The sequence below is a fragment of the Antedon bifida genome, chromosome 5 (genome assembly GCF_963402885.1).
Source record: "Antedon bifida chromosome 5, ecAntBifi1.1, whole genome shotgun sequence".
NCBI classification, from domain to species: Eukaryota; Metazoa; Echinodermata; class Crinoidea; order Comatulida; family Antedonidae; genus Antedon; species Antedon bifida.
The window spans coordinates 27,547,520-27,571,710 of record NC_136230.1 but is presented as its reverse complement, the minus strand read 5'-3'; the positions used below and the strand labels follow the sequence as shown (position 1 = coordinate 27,571,710).

At 33.5% G+C, this 24,191-nt stretch overlaps 2 protein-coding genes across 3 annotated transcripts in view; one reads left to right on the top strand and one right to left on the bottom strand.

Annotated features, from left to right (window-relative positions):
* Positions 1-24,191, bottom strand: part of LOC144842129 (rho GTPase-activating protein 7-like) — a 125,651-nt gene that overhangs the window by 59,995 nt on the left and 41,465 nt on the right. The window lies entirely within an intron of this gene.
* On the top strand, positions 6,983-8,912 carry LOC144842540 (uncharacterized). The gene has a single exon (XM_078698990.1). The coding sequence runs from the start codon at positions 7,050-7,052 to the stop codon at positions 8,886-8,888; it is 1,839 nt and encodes a 612-aa protein (XP_078555116.1). The 5' UTR covers positions 6,983-7,049; the 3' UTR covers positions 8,889-8,912.

Here is a 24,191-nt window from a genome sequence, read left to right as displayed (position 1 = left end):
GCTAAACCAGGGGCTTCAGGTCTCTACGCCACTGTCTACAGTAATGGTCTCAGCATCTACAAAATCTCTCTACTTTTGGTTACATACTCGCATCCCTGCAAAACTTTATGGTTTACAACCCTTTCTTAAGCTCTGTCTACACAATAAAACTAGTTTGACAAAAAAAGTGTGAAGTGCACCAATTTGATAGTGCTATGCTCGAATATGGTAGTGTCATTTCCATATATGGGCACTTCACATTTTTTGTCACATAAAGTTTGATAATGCAGACAGACTCTGTACGTACTCTCATCCCTGCAAACCTTTATGGTTTACAACCCTCTTTCTTTACACGACAAAAACAAGATACCTTTTGTTGCTAAAATTTTAATTAAATTTGTACACATATTTTGAGGCATATTTTTTTTAGCAAAGACATGTCTGTTGTCAACATCAAACGGGCACAAGCGCAGGACGATTGTCCAAGACTCCATACGCTGACCTGGGTCACATAATGCCATAGAAACAAAATCCGGAAACAATTCAGGATATTATCCGTTATTAATCACTTCCTAGAAAACTAATTGAATTAATTTCACTGTCGTTAGCAACCACTATCAACTATATTTTGAAAAATAACAATGTGCTCTTTAAATGAAAGGAATGAAATTGGAAGGACAAAACAATTTATAATTTGTTCAAAAGAAATGATCATTGCCATAAAATGCTATTTATTTTGTTTCGAAGGCCATAAGATATATTAGTGAAACACTTTTCAAAGTTTTTCAATGATGGTGGTGACGACATTGTTGCGAAGAAATGAGTGACTCCAGTTTGCCCTCTATGCTAGAAGATTGTAAAGCTCTGTCTACACTATCAAATTAGTTTGACAAAAAAAGTGTGATGTGCCCAAATATGGTAGTGATATGCTTAAATATGGTAGTAATATGACATCATCATGTCCATATATGGGCACATCACATTTTTTGGTCACATGAAGTTTGATAGTGTAGACAGCTTAAGAGGCGAGTACAATAGAAAATAGTTTTCCATTGTGTAAAAAATAAGCCGAAAACCGTATCAATTACTAAAATCAAACTGTGTTCCACACCTATATGTAACATTGGGCAAATAATGTGTTATTTACAGGTGTACAGTACAAATAATATGTGTGTATATAGGGGCCTGAAGTGTTTTGAGAACTGTAATTTTTTACTAAACCAATCTGAATATTTGAAATAAAAACAAAACTGTTTCAGTTCAAAATATAAACATAAAACACATAAGAACAAGGACACACGACTGAAAAGGTTGAATGTGACCAAAATATGAAATTCCACAAATATTGAAATGACTTTAATGGCGAAAACTAAGCATTTGACAGGTGTTAACGAACTTTAAACCAACGCGGAGACAAATATTAAAAGAGCACTATTTTGACTTGTAAAGAGCACAGGTTTGATGTCTAACAATGTTAACACCAAGAAATCTGCGTGTCGCTTAAATTACATTGTGTTTACACTGATAAAATAACTGCACAATGTTGCGATTTTGTTGACAGAAGTAATGGAAATCAAGATTTTATTGTTTAAAATAAAAATCTCCTATGGGAGATAAACTAACAAGTACAGTTCATAGGTAGAAACTCGATCCACATTCAAAAACACAAAGAAGTAGGCCTACCAATGTATTGCTACAAATATATGTTTTCAAAAATACCAAACCACATAATCATATCCAAATTCTCTAGATATTCTATTTTTAATGTGTTTTTTAAAAAAAGTAAATAAATTACTTTAGTGATGAAAGACTGTAAACAACTTTCAAGGATGAATTCAACAGGATACAAGCCATGTTTTAAACGTTCTTTTCTCTTAGGGTATGTTCAGACTAACTTAACGTCATGCGTCTGAACATACCCTTATTTTATTGGAGTTAAATTGTAGTCTATCAGAGTTACCTTGCAGTTTAGCTTGTTCTACACCAGTTAGACATCTTATATACTCATGATGGTAGTCTTTGTCTAATGTTACATTCTGAGAGTTAAATCATACATTGAATATGTAGTGGTACGTACCTCTGGTACAATCAGAGTTATATCAATGTGAACGTCACAGAGGTAAAAGAGTTAACTGATCACATGATCACTTAAAGCTACACTACACTATCAAACCAGTTTGACAAAAAAGTGTCACTACCTTATTTTTTTTTTATTCTCATTTTAGGCAAATTGCCAAGGATAACCACAAGTGAATTCATTCACTATCACACTTTTTTTGTCAAACTAGTAGTAGTGTAGACAGAGCTTTAGCCGATGTAACTCTGATAAGATCAACTCCATTCTATGCAGTGTGAACACAGTACTAGAAGTATAATATATTCTATTTTTAATGGTGTGTCTAAAAATAAAGTTTGATTTACTTTGTGGTTTGATGAAAGACTATTGCATGAATGCAACAAGATTAAGAAATAAACAAAAAGTACAATTACTCAGATGTACTAGAAATACATTCAGGTTAAAGATAAACACTAAATACAAATATAGATATACTAGAAGTCTATTATCAAAAAGGAGAGTAACCTAAAAAGTACATCACTTGTATCTTACAAAACAAATATCAAACATAATAAAACAAATATCTTTATTTGAATGCCTGTCAACATACTAACATTTCAACACCATAGTACTGGACTATACAAGTCTGAAAAGTACCGTACTGTGACGCAGGTGTAAGCTGGTCATATGTAGTTCACGTTTCGCAGCTTACGTGCCCTCATTTTTATTTAGTTTGATTAAAAAAACTCATTGTAAACTACTCATATGCGATGTGTAAAGGTTGCCAAAAATGGTTCATCTTACATTATCTAGTGCCATGTCTATTGTTAGATCCAAGATGTTGAGAAATTTTGTTCAGTTTTTTTTTTAAAGAAACATAATGTTACTGTTATTCTCAATTTGTCATGAGAAATTTGGTAAAATGGATCATGTCAAATGAAAAGGCAACCTACCAAGACCATGGTGATACTAACCAGAAGAAGTAAATTGTATCTTGTAGAATTAAATGGAAGAACTCTACTAACCAGAAGAAGTAAATTGTATCTTGTAGAATTAAATGGCAGAACTCTACTAACCAGAAGAAATAAATTGTATCTTGTAGAATTAAATGGCAGAACTATACTAACCAGAAGAAGTAAATTGTATCTTGTAGAATTAAATGGCAGAACTCTACTAACCAGAAGAAGTAAATTGTATCTTGTAGAATTAAATGGCAGAACTCTACTAACCAGAAGAAGTAAATTGTATCTTGTAGAATTAAATGGCAGAACTCTACTAACCAGAAGAAATAAATTGTATCTTGTAGAATTAAATGGCAGAACTATACTAACCAGAAGAAGTAAATTGTATCTTGTAGAATTAAATGGCAGAACTCTACTAACCAGAAGAAGTAAATTGTATCTTGTAGAATTAAATGGCAGAACTATACTAACCAGTCTAAGAAGTAAATTGTATCTTGTAGAATTAAATGGCAGAACTCTACTAACCAGTCTAAGAAGTAAATTGTATCTTGTAGAATTAAATGGCAGAACTCTACTAACCAGAAGAAGTAAAGTTGTATCTTATAGAATTATAGCAGACATGTACTAGCAATCTTCAAACCTTTTTTGTTTTATAAGGCATTCTTTATATAACTCACATACTAGTATCAAATACCTATTTATATTCATGGGTATAAATAAATATTAATATAATATAATAAATTTAATATTTTGACAGTTTGTACCCATCAAATACAGAACATAGTATCGATTAAAAACACTTTTAGGAATATCATCACCATGACAATACTTCTGTGCAGATGAGGAAAACATGTGAATTCATTTAATATAGATTTCCATCACATGACATATGACTTGTGTCTTGATTAAAAGGTCAATCAAGGGTCGTACGACATCATGTTGCAACCCTAGATATCTTTAAGTTATAAATCAGTTTCTCTACTGTCATGCTGTCATATGACTAACTACTAGTTAAAATGCGAAACATGCATCCATGAATAAATTAGCTTAATTAAGATCAAGTCATCAACTAACCTACATCCCAAATGACCTACCTATACATTTATTTAATAAAAACTGTATTTTCTGTACTTTTAATTTAATATTTGAGGTATACCATTCAAAACAGTTTATTTATAAATGAATACAGATAGAATTTTTTAATTAGAAATATTGATTTTAAATCAAAATAAATACCTTTACAAAGTCTTCTATTGTATTCAAAGTGATTAATCATTCCGCTTTAAATTGTAACCTTCATGGATACAAGTAAATCGGATTGGGTTCTTTTAAACAATAATAGGTATTTGACATTCAAAAAATCAATAATATGAACAAGATTGCCTAGATAATTTCATCAAAAGATAGTACTATACACATGCCAGAAGCAGGACACATTGATTTACTTAAAGTTAAATAAAGGTATCAGAATAAGGCCAAAAAAAATAAATAAACGGTCTCTGGTCTGCGCGCGCGTCGATTTAGACCTTGCGCGTCAACGTTTTTTTTTTCATACAACAGCGCCACCTATCCATGAAATTTTCTAAACTTTTATCAATCGTTCGCGCAACAACTGTCTATCGTCCCGGCGGCGGGGACCGGACGAGCCTGGACTTGATTGGGAGGGTCGGCCGGCTATATCTGCTGCATGCATGCTCTCTAGGATTAGGAACGCGGTGACATGACGCGCCGGTCGGTGAGAGTATGTGTGACAGACTGCTGGAGCAGCGTGTCGTATTACAGTGCTGTTTGTGAAATGGACATTGAAGTAGGCTAGGCCTACAGTATAGAAAAACAATAAAATGCCACTTATTTCTGTTTCGATTGTCTGTGGCATTAAAATTATTAAACCTTTTGGCATCATATCATGTGATGGCACGGCAAGTTTGGGAAGTATTTACGAATCTGAAATAGCCAAATGTACTACTGATGACGATCTTGATTCTGCTACTGCTAGGCCTACTACACCTAGATCGAAAGTCATAGCGATGGTCGGATCGTCACCGGTCGGATTTTTCCAAAGTATACCTCTCAATGTTAACGTTACCGATTGTCTTGAGTTTGGTAAATATTTTAAATTTGTTTTAGAAATTATCCAAGAAAATACGCCTGCTGTTGAGGCAACGAATGCGTTTGAACTTTTGATGAACAATGCAAAAGAAAAGTGCCTGCCCAGCTGCCGTGACACAACACGAAAAAATGCAAAGTTTGAGCTTTATAATTCTATAATTGCTTTCTTACGAGCCGGTGGCCTAGGATGGTCAAAAGCAAACATTAATATCGGAGAACATTTTGTTGGCGTCTTGTGTGATGTTTTGTGGATGCTTGATCCACATCGTCCTAAAATGGAACAGCAACAATGTGCAATTCCTGCTATTTTTGATTTATATACTGGATACAATAATCCAGGGAAGCATAAGCATTTGATACAGCGACTCAGACATGATGAGTTAGAAACAAAGTCTCAACTGCTGTTTAACATTTTAGAACAGGTAAATAGGATAGGCCTAGCATATACTTCATTAGTCATTCAGTATTGATTTACATACTACAAAAAACGAATTAGGGCCAGGGCCAGGCCTAGTCGTTATGTGTGTGAGCCTAGTCCTATTTCATGCATTGATGGCCTAGGCTAGGCTTTATGATCCCAATTTACTCTGATTGTTTATGAAGTTTAAACCTAGCCTAGGCTATATATTTTTTTATTATGGCTCATAAGAATGTATTAAATGGACAATAAAAAGTGAAAAAACTCTTGAAATAGCCAATCTTCTATGATCATTAGGCCACCACAAATGTGTTTTCCACACAGGGGAAAAAATTAAGCCATGGGAGAATAGTATAATTCAAAATTCCATCAATATACTCTCCCAATGGGCGTCCGATAACAAATTGAAACTAAACCCCGCCAAATGCCAAATATTCCAAGTTTTCTTTGGCCGCCACTTACTTCCAGACCGGAATTTCACAATTAATGGTACTGTGTTACCACTTGCTGATAAAGTCAAATTACTAGGTGTCGTGATTGATAATAATCTTAGATGGGAGAGCAATACAAATGAAATAGTTAAGAAGGGGAACCAAAAACTATTCATGTTGAGACTTCTTAAGCTAAGTGGTTTCAATAAGGAAGAGCTGTCCATTGTATTTAAGGTCTACATCAGACCCGTTTTAGAATACGCCGCCCCAGTTTGGCATTTTGGTATAACCCACGCACAATCCAACCTGATTGAACGCGTCCAGAAAAGGGCTTGTAGGTGTATAATAGGGTATGAGAACTATACATCATACGATGCGGCCCTGACTGAGTTAGGCTTTGAACGTTTGTCAGACCGCCGTGACCTGCTTTGTGCCAATTTTGCTCACAAATGTGTACAAAACAATAGATTTAGTGAATGGTTCCCACTAAACAATAAAACACATAACATGAATATGCGAAAATCACTTAAATACAAAGAATATAAATGTAGAACTAAACGATTCCAATGCTCCCCTATACCATCAATGGTTAAATTACTAAATGAATGAACGAAAAAGAATGAAAATGAAAACTATATTTATTTATTTTTATACATTTAAACATTATATATTTTTAAAGATATTTTTCTACTAATTAATTGACTATGTACCGTAACTTAACTATTGTATTAATCTTCATTTTGCTCATTTTGTTTAATTCTGTATATTTTGTATAATGTATTTAACTACTCAGTTCGCAATTCAGTTTATACTGCCATGAATTGTTTTATGTATATACTTATTTGATGAATAAAGATACCGAAATATAAAAAAAAAAAAAAAAAAATATAAGTCAAACCATATTATCTTCGGGAAATGTATAAGAGGCTCACGGGTGATTGGACATCTGCACATGATACAGATACTGCTGCTTTAGACAAACGAGTTAAACAGTTTCTTCAGCTTGGTGATCCAGACATGTAACTGACCTCAGGGAACACAATCCAGGTAGACCATCCAAGTATGAGCCCTTTTGGAATGAAGTTGAAAAATATATGGAGAATGTTGTAGAAACTGCAGTACAGGAGAGACGACATGGAACTGTAACATACTTGGCAACAGCCATGTCTGTTCCAAATTTACTTGAATGTGTTTCAAAGGTGTGTCCTCCAGAAGTACCCATACCATCACCACAGTGGCTTCGCTTACAGTTCTGGCCAAAAAACCCAACATCAAAGGCATCACTGCAGTACACAGGACGCCTCAAAATTAAATTCATGATACAGCAAAGGCAATTGCGCAAAGAACATCAAGACACTCATTATGCATCTGCTATTTTTAGATATCAAAAGGAGATGGCTGTTAAGCTGCGAGATCACTCAGAAATGCTGTGTGTTGACGATAAACACAAAATAAAAGTAGGTGAGCCAGGACACCCAGTCGCTGCCGTTGAGAGGGGGAAGAAGGTTTTGATAGGCCTAAATCAGTCTTTCGAAGTGTCTGATCATGATTTTACAAAGCAAACTTTAACACCAAGTGTAGCCCTTCGACTTGACATCCCTGAGACTATAGAGGGAAGTTTTTACCAAGGTCAAGTCTACACTGCCTTGAAGGATTCAGTATTTCAGTCTTCTTCGCCCTTACGCCATGCCACTGAGCTTATGAGTATGCTCAAAGAAGGCGAAAAACCATTGAAGGAAGTGTTGTTTTTGTATTCAGATGGCGGTCCTGACCACCGAGTAAATTATCTCTCTGTACAACTATCACTCATTTCAGCTTTTCTTGAAGGTGATTTTGATGCAGTCATTGCAGCACGAACTCCTCCAGGCCATTCTTGGAAAAATCCATGTGAGCGTATCATGTCAATTTTGAATTTAGCCTTGCAAGCTGTAGGAGTTATGCGCCAAAAACTTTCACCAGAGATGGAGGCTTTGCTTGCTAAATGCAATAGTGTTGCAGACATCCGTTCAGCTGCTACAACCCATCCAGCTCTCAAAGGTTCACTGTCTGATGGCCTTCAAGACACCATCTGCCTAATATCATCATTATTCAGGCAATTAAAGTTAAAGGGTGTTCCATTTAGATCATTTACACCTGCCACAACAGATGATATGGATGGCCATCACAACCATGTCCTCAAAATCGATGCACAGTTGCCTCAAAATGCTACCATGAAGGACCTGAAAAAATCTGATAGTCTTAAAAACTTTTTTGAAAAGCACTGCCAACTAAGACACTACAGTTTTTGTGTTCTCAAATGTTCGGATCCTGAATGTGGTTTCCACAAACCCCCAAGGCTCACAGAAAGTGTATTTAAAGACCTTCACTTTCTGCCTGATCCTATCATGGCAGCTGATGGAATACACTACAAGGGGTTTACAGAGATCTATGGAACTCCAACAACTGAATGTGACCGCCCGTCACTCAAAGAAGGTAAAAAGACAGGCCATGGATTACCATTTAATCCATCGGCACAGACATCGGCACGTGTGAAAAAAACTGTTTCTTGTCAAGAGTGCAGTAAACCAAGAGTCATGCATGCAGCACGAAAGCTAAAAAAGGAGCAGCTAGATCAGTTGGAAGCAGCTCTAAGTCAACTAGACTACACTTGTGGAACAGATCTTGCAGACTTTGTGCCAGATAATTTAGAGCCTGAGGAAGAGTCCATTTTGAAGATAGTATTCATCAGGAAAGATTTGCAATGTGTTCAGCCAGTTGAGGTTACCTACTATTCTTCTGGGGTGTTTGCAGCAGTTTGCTGTCATTGTGCATCGGGAGATGATTTACTGACTGGACCCCAAGTTCAAAACATTTACCCAATATGTCACACTTGCAAAGCAATTCCAAATAAGCAGACCATTGTTAAAAGAAAAAGAAAGTTAGACAAACAATAAATAGATTAACACACATCTTTATTCCAGTCACAATATAATGTATACATTGACTAAATGAATCATTGCTGGTAGTTTTAATTTTCTATATATACTTACAGTATGATCATACATCACAGAAGATATCTTTATTATAAAATGTCTACTTGTCAGTTTTAAATGAATGTATATTAAAACATATATGACTTTAAGTAAAGTAGTAGTTGAAGTTGAATCATTTAAAAATGCTCCACTACAGACAATTCGCCTCGCATATTGATTTTTAGCATACTAAATTAACTAAAAAGCCCTAACCCTTACCTTTTCTGTACCATCTGTAAAAAAAAAAAAAAAAAAAAAAAACCGCATCGCCGCATCATTTCTGAAAATCAGGTCTGACCAGAGACCGGTTATTTATTTTTTTTGGCCTAATGTAGAGTCTGTTTTCTCGAGGTCGTAGTTCAATATCAAGGTTTTCTGGCACATATTTTGGTAGTTGTCATAATGGTTTTATAATCCTAGAACACTGGGTTCAACTCTAGCTTTAGGCTACTAACTATATTACACAAACCAACATTTTCTGATTTTCAAGTTTATCCTACTCTCTGAGGGGAATAGTCTATTATCTGTTTATCCTGGTAAGAAGCTACGTAACAGTATGCATAAAGCCAAATACTATTTTCTAATTTGAGGATTGGACAGCTAAGCTCATTCATGGTCATTTAATGTGAGGTAATTCATGCTTACTGCTGATTGGACGAAAGAAAAAAAATCGTACGATTTCAGAAAATAAATGGCTTCTTGATCTATTGCTATGAATTTGGAGCCCAAATCAGGTATAGATTCAAATCGTACGAATTTACAACTGAATCCATTTTCCACGATATTTTTCTCAGGGCATCGGCCAAAACCTGGGAATGATGTGAAAACAGCTTTAAACTCTTACAAAACACATGATGCACACTGCACAGATATCACTAATAGAGGATCATCATCATTTATGATTTACAATTCAATATTCTTACAACATAAATCACTTGCATATTTCTAAAGTCAAAATACCAAAGTAAACAATGTGAAACCATGTATAAATCTTAGCTGCCATCAATCAACAGTGTGAACTCAATACTAGTGGAAAAGGATACGTTTTCATTACTGTTGTATAGTGCACTCTTGTCCAAAATAAAATCGTATAAACAGAATCAAATACATACATAAATATGTAGAGGGTTATATGATATTTATAATAAAAATGATTGATTTAAAGAGAAACACAACAAAATTGAAATATTAATAAATTTAAATCTACAATATAATATAACAGTACAAGATCATAAAAACTGTGTGTGGGTAAGCAACAATTTCAGAAAAAATTGGAGTTATTGTTGAAACTCTCAACTTTGTTTACTAAAAATAACTTCATAAAAAAAGTACAAAGTATTTGCGTCACATTTTGAGTTTTCATTTTTCTGAAATAAGAGAAAATGTCGATTTTGAATCCGTTTTTGAAAAGCACTTGATTAAGAAAATACATTCTATATTGAAAGATTCATCCCATGTATAATGTATTTGAGGTGCTGCGTAGCAGTAGACGTTATCGGTCCATCATTTCTCATACAAATAGGTTTGGAAACAAAATCCAAAAGTTACCTATATTCACATGGTAAAATGAATGAACCAAGACAACAAAAACTAAAGATCAAAAGTACAAATTCACAAGAAACCAAAATCCACTGTGTGAATCAAAAGTTTCACTGTAAAATGTGGAATTTTACAATTTATGACTACCAATACAGATCTGTATTATGTCTTTATTTCACAATATATAAATTATAATAGATGACACTGCAACATGTTACATCTCAGTGGGAAAGCCAGTCGACAAATCGTGTCAAATTTCGACTTGGAGAGGGCGCCCTACTTTTCTAATTTAGTTCAAAATTGCTAAATTTTAGGGTGTTGGAAAAACACAATATTTGTAAATTTAGCTGATTATCGGAAAAATATTGTTAGTGAAATAAATTCATAAATGGTTTTAATATATTGTCATGTAAAATTAAATGTATTTGAACAAAACGATAATCTGTAATTTAACGGCAAAATCAACCAATGTCTATTTTCCGAAATTGTACCCTAGAAAAGCGTTAAAATAAAATATTTAGAAAAATTGAACAGTCCTGAATTTAAAATCCCTGTTAGAAAAATTAATAATCTACAGAATACGATATTAAGATACAAAATTCGGTGGTTGGGATGCAGCTCCGACTATTCAAACTAAAGGTACCTCTATTTGTTCCATCGAAAACTAGCGAAACCGCCATTTTGTAAACACATCGTCATCGTATTTATGAATTTATTTATAGCGAACGATATACGCGATGTTTATAATTGTCCGCGTATAAGAATTCATATAAATAAATACATTCCAATACAACGTATATTATTACTTGTTTATTTATCACAATATACATTTTATTTGAGGAATATTTATCATAACTATTATAATAGCTTTTATACGAGTCCGAGGCCTAGCCCTATTTAGCGAGCGATTGTTCCAGGGGCGGAAAGTCACTTAGTGACGTTGTGATCGGGCGCGTCGAGCCTAGCTAATATTAATAATATGACCTGAAATAACCGGCTAACAAGAACTGTTATATACTTGCTTACAATTGTTTTGTTATTGATGAACAAACAAGCAATTAGATTGAATAACAAATTATTTATTCATTTTTTTTGGTAAAAACATGTACAAACTAGTACTGTATAATACAAACTAATAGTAATACAGTATTAATAAAATATAATATAGGCCTAACATACAATAAATATTTAATTTTTAAGGTCTACCACATGACAATAATAACATAATTTACAGAGTATAGTGTAGTAGGTTTGCATTCAACATAAAACATTTGTATTGTAATTCATCTAAATCCTCTGCAACATACATATATTTGTATTTGTAATTCAACATTTTGTTTTAAATTATTAAATTATAGTTTGGGTAACTATGACAATGTCGGTAGGTACCGGTGTCATCTTTTTATTCACTTCACTCTCAATTTGAAGTCACAAAGACAAAGAACTCTGCATCATCAACGATTCCTGAAAGTGTCAGAAAAAATAATAAATTTTATTAAATAAAAATATTAATGTCTGGTTGTATATATAATTATTATATGATGGCCTAAAAAGTAAAATGGGGGCTGTATTTTATTATATTATTTAAATTACAGTATTTACTATTATTATTTATATAAATCTAGGCCTACTAGTAGCCTAGCTAGGCATCTATTGAGACTAATAAATCAAATAATAAATGAAAAATAAAATAATAATATTAATACTGATTGAAAAAAAGTATTTTTGGTGGGGATCAGATCACCAGGCTAGGCCGGCCAGGACCAATGATACTCGTAATCAGTACAACTTAACGACTATAAAATCAGCATCAACACAGTACAACACACGTCTCGCTATCGCCTATACTGACACACGTGTCTCGCGTTGCCGGAACCACGTTCACAGCTAGAAAATGTACCTACCTTTCGAAAAACAAATTTTGAACAGGATAGAAATATATCATACTCGATTAAACTAATATTATTCTTGATAAAACAATTGATTATAATTTTTTTAATTTGTTGGGACGCACCTCCGACTATTCAGAAAATGGACAACAAAACAGTAGTCAAATCGTACCACATTTATAAATTTCACGAGTCCCGACTTCAGTCGCCGAATGTATTGTATTAGCTTCGGTTTCTTTAAAGGAAACCGATTGGTTATCCAATTATACTTATTAGGAAATGCTTTTACCATAATAGGTAATGTTGGGCGGTTCTTAAATATTCATGAGAGCTTAAAATAAAACAGCACTTATTTGCTAGGCGACGAAAAATCGTGGTTTCAGTTTTCAACGATAGGTGGCGCTTCAAAATCGTCAATGCGGAAGTAAGTCGATTTTACACGATTTAACGGTCAAAACGCGAAGTGGCTTTCCCACTGATCTGTGGTAAATTCTTTAGTAATCTCACGTTTTTCTGTAAGTAATACCAGAGGAAAAATGTCATACAATGTATGGAAGATTTCAATGTGGTTTTGTTTCCAATGATAATTTTTTAACCCAACATTTGCTTCCTGTGTAGAGTCAACTAAGCTCACGCAAAACTGGTGAAAGGTTGCCATTTTCTTGCGCCCTAATTTGTTTAAAATTATGAAAATGGCCAATGAACTACACCACTTTGTGGAGACTGGTTTTCAATAAATATTTCACATTCTTTCTTGCTCTTTGAGGAGAATAGGCTATTGTCGGTTTATCCAGGTAAACTAGGCACAAAATAGACTAAACTTTTGGTAGAACAACACTGCAGATGAAAATGAATGAAAAATCTGGGCAAAATTACGAATAATGACATGAGTATGCCTAGATTTCACTCAAAATACTGAATTGACAGAAAGTGAAAGTATGAAAGAACAAGTTCAAATGCGGTTATAAGATGACCCTAAACACGACCCAATCTTTCAATTTTATAAATTATGTTTTCAAGACCTAAATAGCAGGTGAAGTCTTTCAACACATGTATGATGAATAGTAGAAATGGTGGAATTGGTGATGTCATCTTTAAGACCATCCTTAAGGAGCTCAGAGGTCATTTCAATATAACATAAGATTTAGTGGACCTAAACTATGGAACAAACTACCTTCAAATATTAAAGATGCTGTATCTAAGAAAAGCTTTTCATTTAAACTTAAAAGATATTTCACATCCAAGTATTAATTTTTATTATATTACATTTTATGATAATAATTATTATGATGAGTAACAAGAAGACGAATGAATTCTTAATTTATACCTAAATTATTTTTTTAGTTATGTTAATTTATTTATTTTCCGTGTTGTTTAAATCTTGTCTTTGTTTGGGCATGTCTGCCACAAGCTTTTTGCTTTTTTGAACATGCCTTCTTCATTCATATTACCTTTCTTTACACAATTTTGTATACTGTTTATTTGAAGAAAATAAATGTTACTTTGAATTGAATTGAATTGAATTGAATGACAATGATGATGGAGGTCAGTGATGAACATGATGCTGACGATGAGAATTAAAGGTCTAAAGATGACAATGATGATGAGAGAGGGAAGGTCAATGATGGAATTTAACTACAAAATCCCTCCTTCGAGACAACCACGACCCCTATTAAGTCAGGAAAAGAGAATAATGACTTGCACTTGCCAATCCATATTTAGGTGACACATCTATTCAGGAAACACACCTATTCAAGGGACACACCTATTCAGGGGACACACCTATTCATGGCACACATCTAATCAGGGCACACATCTAATCAGTGGACACACCTATTTAGGAAACAAACCTATTCAGGGGACATACCTATTCAGGGGACACCCTTATTCAGGAGACACCTCTATTCTGTGAACAATCTGTTGGATCCCGAAGGTGTCCCATAATAGAAGTTACACTGTTATTAATAATAGTCCAGAACTGTGGCCATTTACACTCCAGCAACCATAACTCCTACAATGGCAGATTACAAGGTGGAATATATCAATTAAGTTTTAATTATAAAACAGTGAAAGTGTAACTTTTGACAGGTAAGACGCAATACTGACCGCATGCATGTACAGAGCTAAATTTAGATGGCGCAGCCATTCTTTGAAATTTCTGACCAACAGGTCTTTCTGAAGAAAACAATGGGAATTCATTACAGGTAAATTAACTTGTCAAAAACAATTATGAAAAATTGTTTAAAACACAATAATTTGATCACAGAGTACATAACTAGATAGTGTTGTTGAATTTCAGCGCCTATTTGAGGTCACATCTACAATAGGTCAAAAGTCAAAATACAATAATATTGTAACTAATGTCAATGAATCGTACAGTGGGGAAATGAGTGATATGTAAAGTCTGAAAGTCCAACATGCAATAAAAGAAACTTTGTCTTTATATTATAGATAATCATACAATTTATATATCTTTAAAATTATTGTAAGTTTTTTAAAAAGCATCTTTTTTTTGCATTGCTTCAATATAAAAAACTTTATTTAATCACGGTAACACTTGTTCACCTCAATGGTGTTCTTCCACAAGTCCGTAAGACATCATACAATACAGCAACAGAATCCATGGACTGCTACTTTTATAATCGTCCATTAAATAATATCCTAGATTTATAAAGCACCTAATGTTGTGAAACCTCGAAGCGCTGTATATATTATTACCCAGTCATTTTTGGATCAAAGACGTAAGGTCAACAAATAATATATGAATATCACAGAAACATATACTCCCATAATGAAGTTGTGTCTTGACCTTAGCAGGCACACATTTGTACAGTACACCTGGGTGGAAAGAGGCAAACGCAAGTAAAGTGTCTTGTCCAAGGATACAAGCAATGCGTTGGACTTGATCTCACTATAGATAGTCCAAAGTTTAACACAATTCCCATTAATACCAAATTCTTTGCAGTAGACGAAGACACTGGCCTAACTAAATAGTAACATTTATTCCTTTAAATACTACTACACACCTTTTCTTGCTTAATATCCAGTTCATTTGTACACCTAACTTTACAGTTCAAATGGAGGGCAAATCTAAAGATCTTGGTACACCTGAGGGACGCATCTAAATGGGGGGATTACATACCATATTGATGTGTGCCTCAAATAAATATATCTGTATGTTGCTATAAAAAAAACCTAAATTATATTATTTCTTTACCAATACATTTTTTCAGCATAAAAATGATTAAGATTTATGTAATTTTAAAGTTTAACATTCCACCGTTCTCACAAGATTTTTACCTATGCAAGGTGTTAAGTAAATCCCCTGATATACCATTCTTCATAACTTCACCTCACCTCAAATATTTTTTCCATTCAAAAGTCCCAGGAATGCAAGAGAGTTCAATAGCTTAAAACAGCATAAATGATTCTATATTTAGGTGATCATTTAGAATAAAATGATCACCTATTGTTATTGTATAAAATCTTTATTATTATTTTTTTTTTTATTATTTTTTTTTGGTTTTCCGCAACGAAGTTGCAGGAAAACCTCTTGTGATTGTACGAAATCATCATCATCATCATCATCATCTTTTTTTTTTTCATCTTCTTTCTTTCTGTATGATTTTTGTGTAACGCTTTTCTCTAAAACTTGCAAACATAACATTTTTTTAACTATGTTGACATTTTGACATTTATGTAACGTCGTCAAGCGAAGCTTTTCATGATGCTTACAATTGCGCAACGTGACGTACGCGCGATTTAACGATTTTCTCGTATTTAACATAGCTCGACAACCAAATAACATTTCAACTTGAAACTTTGCAAAAGTTTAATTTATATTATGCGCTAACTTTCTGTGGGAAAAAAATTGCGTGTTTTACACAAAGTTACGCGCGCACGCGCATTTAAAATTTCAAAATGCGCAAAATTAATTTATAATCAACTTTCTACGCGTTTCATGTCGTTTTAAGCATGTCAAAAATTCCCACGCGTGCGCACATTTTTACGTGTGCGGTGCGCACGTAGCATTGAAAACGTATTTTTTTCGCGTGATTTATGTTTTTCCAGCCTTTTCTAGTAATTTTACCAAATTTTAAACAATTTCGACTTAAAGATACGTCATACGAGCACGTCGAATTGGACAATTTGCGCGCGTTTTTTATGAAAAGGTTAAAAAATTCGTTTAAAATATGCCTTTTTTTAAACAGTCGTAATTTCTAAACTAGACGGTCAACTTTTTGTGGATGGCATATTCTGGAAGTAGATGAGTTGTAGATATCGTATCAGGTATTAATATGGCTAACCGGACATTGTGACGACATCGTATGGCCACGCGAATATAAAATTTAGGATTTTTGTATCTTTCGTCATAGCTTACCACATTGAATAGAGCGCATCTCCACTTATCCGTTTTCCATTTTCACCCCGATTTTGATATTGTCTAGGTCAATCAACTATCTTTCGCAGGAGTTAAAAATATTTTAATTTTTTTGACGTCATCATGCATAAAAATTTAAATCACGTGTGGCATTAATTTCATCTTTACAGTAAATTTTAATCTGTTATAGCTCGTAAGAATAAAATGTGATAATCACGATTAAAACTTTTTCTGGAAGCTATTGGATTGTAGATACGAAACTATGTAAAAATGTTGCCAATCGGATGTTGTGACGTCATCATATGGCCAGTTAAATAAAAAAGGTCGTATTTTCATCTTTTGCGTCATAATTCATTACATTTAAAAGAGCGCGCATCAATATTTCACGTATTCAAATTTCTTCTACACGCTAATACGTTGTTGCTGAGATAATTTCCTTTCGGAAATGCTACCTTCGCGTTTCATTTTAAAACCGTCAACATGTTAAAAATTGCAATAAATATCGGGTCCCGTAATTTCACCTATTCTACACTGTATGTGATATGGATACAGATTATACTGTGTATACTATATATGAATTTAAATAATAAAATTCAGCAATAACAACATATCATATTCTTCAGTTCAGGTCATAATGCCAACGTGAACACTTCCTTTTGTCCTCAACCTATCCCCTTAATGTTAATGTTGCACCACTTGCGCGGCGGAAAACCAAACTCGTCAAAGTGACGAGTTACATGTCTAGTCTTTTTATTGTTTCTGTACACTATTTTGTGTAACAATTATCTCAAAAAGTTAAATGTCAATGATTACAAAAATTTCAGAATATCTTTCAAATAATACAACTTAATCCTAATAAGCTTTCCAGCGTGATCACTCATCCGTGACGACATTTATACGCCATTTTGCGAAATCACATTATCAATCATATCTCCATAATTCATTATCACATATTAATGAAATTCACTACACGTAAACTTCAGATCAAGGGTAAAAATATTAGCAAATCAAAACGCACGCGCACGTAGGTTCATGCGCGTGATATCGCGCGTTAAAAATTTAAAACGCTCAAAATTAAGTTTTGATCAATTTAGAGCATGAATTAGGCCATTTGCGTGTTTCAAAAAATTACTGCGCAAAAATGCGTTTTTGCGCGCGCGATACTTAAAAAGCGTAAAAAATATGAATTTTTTTTACAAATCTCATTCTACTCACCATCCTTAGTACATTCACCAAATTTGAGTCAGTTCCGACTTAAAATAACGCTATACGAGCACGTTAAAAATGACAAAATGCGCACATTTATTTTACAAAAGTTCTGAAAATGGTGAAAAATAGGTCTTTTTTAAAATGAAAATAATTCTTCAGAATGCAAGATGACCCCCGATTTTTTTAACTTATTCTGGAAGCCATTGAGTTGTAGATATGAATTCATGTACACATTTTACGTACAAAATGTTTTGACGTCATCAAATGGCCACTTGAATTTAAAAATTAGGATTTGTTATCTTTTTGTGTAGATTATCACATTCAACAGAGCGCATTTTGGTTATGTGTGCTCGAATTTCGCACAACTTTCAGTATGTGCTTGCTTAATTAATTATCTTTATCATGAGTTGACACTATCTTCATTTTAATGACGTCATCATGCGTAAAAACTTGAATAACGTAGGCCGTGTAATTTCACCTTCGCAGTAAATTTGAATATCTTACAGCTCTTCAGAATTGAAGGTTACCTTGATGATTTTAATTTATTATGAAAGCTGATGAAATGTAGATATTAATTCATATAAAAATTAAGCCTATCGGATGTTGTGACGTTAACATATGGCCAGTTGAAGTGAAAAAGTAGTTTTTTCATATTTTTCGTCAAAGTTATACACAATTCAAAGAGCGCGCACAGCGCTTCTACGTGCCAAATTTTTTTCCAAATCTTATATTTTTTTGCTCAATTAATTATCTTTCGAAATTGTCATCTTAAAGTTTAGTTTGATAACGTCATCATGCCAAAAAATTAGAACATGTGTCCCACAATTTCACCTATGCTACACTGTATATAGATATACAGTATATACTGTACATATTGTATATGGCATATAGGCACAACTCAGCACTATAAGCATATAATAGGATGGCATACATCAACATTTTCCGATCGTATGTTAACGTACGTGCATGTTTAAAAAAAAATTAATTTCAGTTAAATGATAAAAATGATCACCTATAATTCGTCAAAGTGACGAATTAAATTCTAGTTGGTTGTTATAATTGAAATAAATCAATGGAACATAAGTCATAGCTATTTCAAAGAATACGATTTACATTATGCAACTTTTAAACTGTTACACTTTTCACCTGTATAATTATCAAGTGAATCATATATATATAATCTTAAATTGAACAAATCTATTTTTTGGAACTTAAAGATGTATTGTCCCCCTGAAAAAATAATTCTTAAACAATTTTTTGTTGAATATTCCATATTAATGTAACATAATATTTGTCCACTTTGACCAAACATTGGATCGAAAAAAAATGTATTTACCTAAAAAAAACGTGATTTAAAGCAAAAGCCAGCCAATGGTTTTTTGGTTGAATTTAACCATTTATTTTGTCATTTTATAAGTGAAACCATTATTTTTTTAAATTTTTTTTTCTATGGAAGTGATCAACTTTATTAAAACTACAAAATAATACATTCAAAGTCTGATTTAATTAATTTTCATTTTTCATGTTTTTGGGGGACAATACATCTTTAATAGATTATAATAATACTATTTAGGTCAACTGTATATATTACAGTTAATAATATTACATAATAATATAACGAAAAATTATGGGTCTGTTTGGTAATTATCTAACATTACAAATTCATTATTAAAACCATTTCTGCGGTACTGTATACACTGTTGAGAATTAACCAGAAATAAATACAAAATGAAAATCTGTTGCTACTCCAGTTTTCTTTACAGCTATTGGCGCTAATTCGATTGTAAACCCATAATTGTACCAGCATGAAGTTAAACAAATAAAACACCCTAAAGTTTATTCTCAAACTTTTGTTACGGTACGCTGAATAAAATTGTATACAATATACAGTATTAGTTTTTGTCTTTTTAAAAGTCATATTACTTTTTGTCGGAATGCCATGGTCATATAGACAATAATAATTTTGTTTTTAAAGTCATTAGTCCATGGAAATGAACAGATATGAGGAATATGTATGTAGAATCGATAATAACTGAATTGATGCGAAACATGTTAATGTGTATATGGTCTGAATAAATTATTATTTTCTGTATTATCAGATTGTATTAATGAAAATTAAAATACTGGTTTAATATGGTGTTTCAAAAATACTTTACTTTTCAAAACCATTTTAACTTGTTAGGCAACCAACAACTGGAAGATGGGGAAGACAAACAAGAAGGTTGATAGATAGGTGACAAAGAGAGATATCTGACAACTTTGAACTTTGAACTGGTCAATAACTTCAGAGAAGAGGAAATGGAAAATGCTTGAGGAGGATTTACATCCAGTAGTGGATGACACGATCTCCGATGATGATGATAAACAGAAAATGTAAAATAACTTGTTTGGCTGGGGTTGGGTCAACATCCTGGTTACTTCTATGCAAGCAGTTTTACTTGGATTTTATTTCAATTCATAAGGAACACACCTTTTGAAATATTTCAAATGGGGGTTTCCCTGATCAATAGCAAAACACATTTTGGTAATCCTTGATAAGCCAACTACAATTAATAAGGAGAACAGTTCTGCTGTACTGTACTAGGATTAAAAGCCTACTTCTCATATTTAGAAGTGTTACATTTTCGAGGTTCAACATTGGCATTGTAAATTGTAGAACTTGAATTTGAATTTTAAATCCAACTCACTATTTTGTTCATGAACTAATACACATGGCAAGTGCGTTCCCACCCACCCATGCGGGTGAGTGAAACTTAGAAGATCTGAGAACCTTAATCGTGGGCGTGTCTGACCAATTTTGGAGACTGGCAATGTACAGTAGTAAAATGACCAATTTAGGAGACTGACAGTTTAGTAATACTGTTGTACACTATACAATGCATACATTATAAGTCAATCATTGCATTACAATTGAATCATACCATGAGAGGTTCAATACTTATCATTGTAGTTCACAACACGTTTAACCAAAAATTCAACAAAGATACTTAAAAATAAAACATCTTTTGAGTGAGGTCATGTTGAGTGATTGACATTATCACCTGTGTTGCCATGGTGATTTCCATTGGAGCAGTAACACAGGTGTAAAGTAACATCACCTTGGAATAAATAAACATGTGTTTTATATAATAATTTAGTAACTTTTTGAGGAGGGAAGGTATGGGTTAAGTACCAGAAGGTGTTGACATTTATGACTGCATCATCTACAGTCAGGTTTAAAATAAAATGGACTGTTACTGCCAAGCCTATTCCTAGCCTGTAGCCATGTTCAACTTCTCATGCAACAAGATGGGTATAGGGTGACCGGGCACTCCCATTTGGTACTCAGGAAAAATTTGAGAATCCTTGCACTGTCCCCATAATTTCAACCAATTTTGTGTTTGATGGTTTATACCAAAAAGTTAGTGCAGAAAACTGCAAAAAGCAATGAAATGCTGTTGTGTAGTGAAAGATTTACATAAAGATTACTTCTTGCCCGATGTAGCTAGGAATTTTATTATAAGCCGCAAAAAGGGGAAATTGCAAGCATAACAAGCACTATGGGCTAGTAGTAGAAGTAGTGGACTTAATCTTACTAGTAGTAGTAGTACAGTAGATTATGGTTCTAGCGACAGAGTCACATGATGATCATTACGAGTCTAAGGATTGTCATAGGCAAGCCTTTACTAGCTCCTTCGCAACTGGTTTCTAGTTTGAAAGGGGTACTTCTGGAAAGGGGGATTGAACCAATCCCTTGGGTTAGGTACGCATGTGTAGGCATACTGTATAAACTGTTAACTATAGTATAGTATAACAACTTTATAATATAGTTTACTTTACAACTTTAAAACTCACCTTCATCTAATCCACATATTTCCTTTGGTAAATTCTCCTGTTTATGAGCATCAGAATAGGCCATGCTCAGGTAGCAAAAGAAACAACAAGAGCCTAGGCCCACAAGGCAGCATAGTCCATGCTCTTTTGTAAAAAAAAAACAGCCAGCTAGCAAGCTACAGTTATAAGATCCTACTATGCATGTGTGGATACCAAGTTCAACTGTTTAGGCCTAGTGTAAATGTTCAAGCAGTGAAATGCATCCCTAGGGACTATTCAATGCTTCAGATTACCAAAAACTATGCAAGCCCACACACTATAAGCAGTGTAGAGTTTAGGCCAGTACACACTGACTTGAAAGGTCTTTGAATGGGCCCTCAATATAGTCCAACTTCTTGATCCTTCTCAGGTACAGATCCTACCTCAAGTTCACTGATTTTAAGAACTGGGTTGGCAGATGACAACTGGTATAAATCTTCAAGTTCAACTGAAGTTTTATTTTCAATACACAAGTTTCAATATTTAATCTTCAATTGGTCAAAAATGTCAAACTCCTTTCTCCTATGTTCTACTCTTCTTCTGCTGGTAACAAATTGGCTACTGATTAAAACTCTGGTATTTAAAACTATTCATCGATAATTAATTTACACTCTCTTTCATCACTGTGTTTAGATGACAATTAAATGACTAAATTCTACCTCACAAAAATATTTCAAAATAAATTGTTGATGAGACTGCATGTCCTTGCTCCAATTTCATTAGTATCATCTGAGCTTCTGTAATCCCACAGTAGTGAATACTGGTGTATCCCACACAAAAACAGACACTAAAATGTGGAAGATTTTACACTTGTATGAAAACCATCCAACCAATTCAAATTTGTTTTCACTGACATGAATAGGTGTATTATATTGTAGATTTTGCCAGCAAGACTCGTGTTTAGTTTAATCAATGGCCAAATGAAATAAAGTTTTGGGGGAACTGTCTAAAATAAACAGGGTCCATAGATATTTTCGGAATTTTGTATTTATCTATTTGTGAATGCTGATAAAAATAACAGATAGAGAACTTGGTTTAATCAACTAAAAAAATGGTGTGAGGCAATCAATAGGGTGCTTTTTTTAATTTTATTTTAAATTCTACTAAAATGTATGGAAACAGGACAGGCCTTCTGGTGGTATTGTAAACAGACATTTCAGCCAAGTGTCCTCTCAATAGGGATTGCAATGTAGTTATAGTGATAAATCATATGCCCCTTGTTCCTTTCATGGTAAAGTGTACCTATAATATTAGGGGTCTAATCAGTGATGTAGCCACAAGAAATAAAGTGGTTCAGTTGTCGCAAAAAAAGGGAACCATATCTATTCAAGCCACTGAGTTGTCAAAGGCCTCTGTGAAAATGTGGTCAGGTTGAAACCTTACCAACCGTACTGGTGGCTATGGGATGTCCCAAAGGTGGCATTCTACTGTAATTTGAAATCTGAGTCGACATTTATCAATTAAAACAACTCTTCTGAATTAATTAACTCTCGGAATCATAAACACAGGAATGTATAAATCAATAGCCGTGCTTATTCCACCTGAAATCTGTGAATAATCCGGAATACGGAAAGACAAAAAAAAGCACATTTACACCGATTCATTCCACTTCAACACCTCTGGATAAAACTGCAGCTGCCATTAGCAAAGTACCAGAAACAAATCTATCATACTACGCAGGCAATCAATGCACATCACAAGCATCCTTGTTTAACATTCTACATTCTAACTATTGTAATCAAAGACAATTCAATTCAAGACATTATTTTGAGATAAATTTTGTCACATCTTATGTTTTGTGAAGTATTCACCAATCACACTTATATACTTAAAACCATATCCCCCATTGAAAAGAATCTCTAAGTACAACCGTCATCCTTTCTTTTGTATTGTTCTCTCACTTTACAGAGAAGGGATAATGTTGGTTTATCCAGGTATTCTAGACACGAAATAGACTAAACAAATTTGTTACACATTTCCCAAGTACATTTATTATAGAAACAATACAGTTATACTATTAAGAAGATCCTTACCATATTCAAATTTATCTTCATTCATCCTTCTGAAAATTGCAAATGTTACTCAACTTGATTAATCAATTCCACACACATACAGAACCTTAGGGTTACCAAAAGAAATTAGCATATCTTAATAATTCCACTAAAAGTTGTCTGGCAGAGAACAACCAGCGTGTCTGTGCTAAGTATCCTTGCTGATGCACTACCAATTAATCCATACAATGACAATATTAAACAATTTAGTCACAGATCAAAAAAGGCATGCCTTTAGGCCCTATACAGCTGAAACACTCCCGTGGTAATCACAAAAGAGTAATCGTCCTACACAAAATTCAAT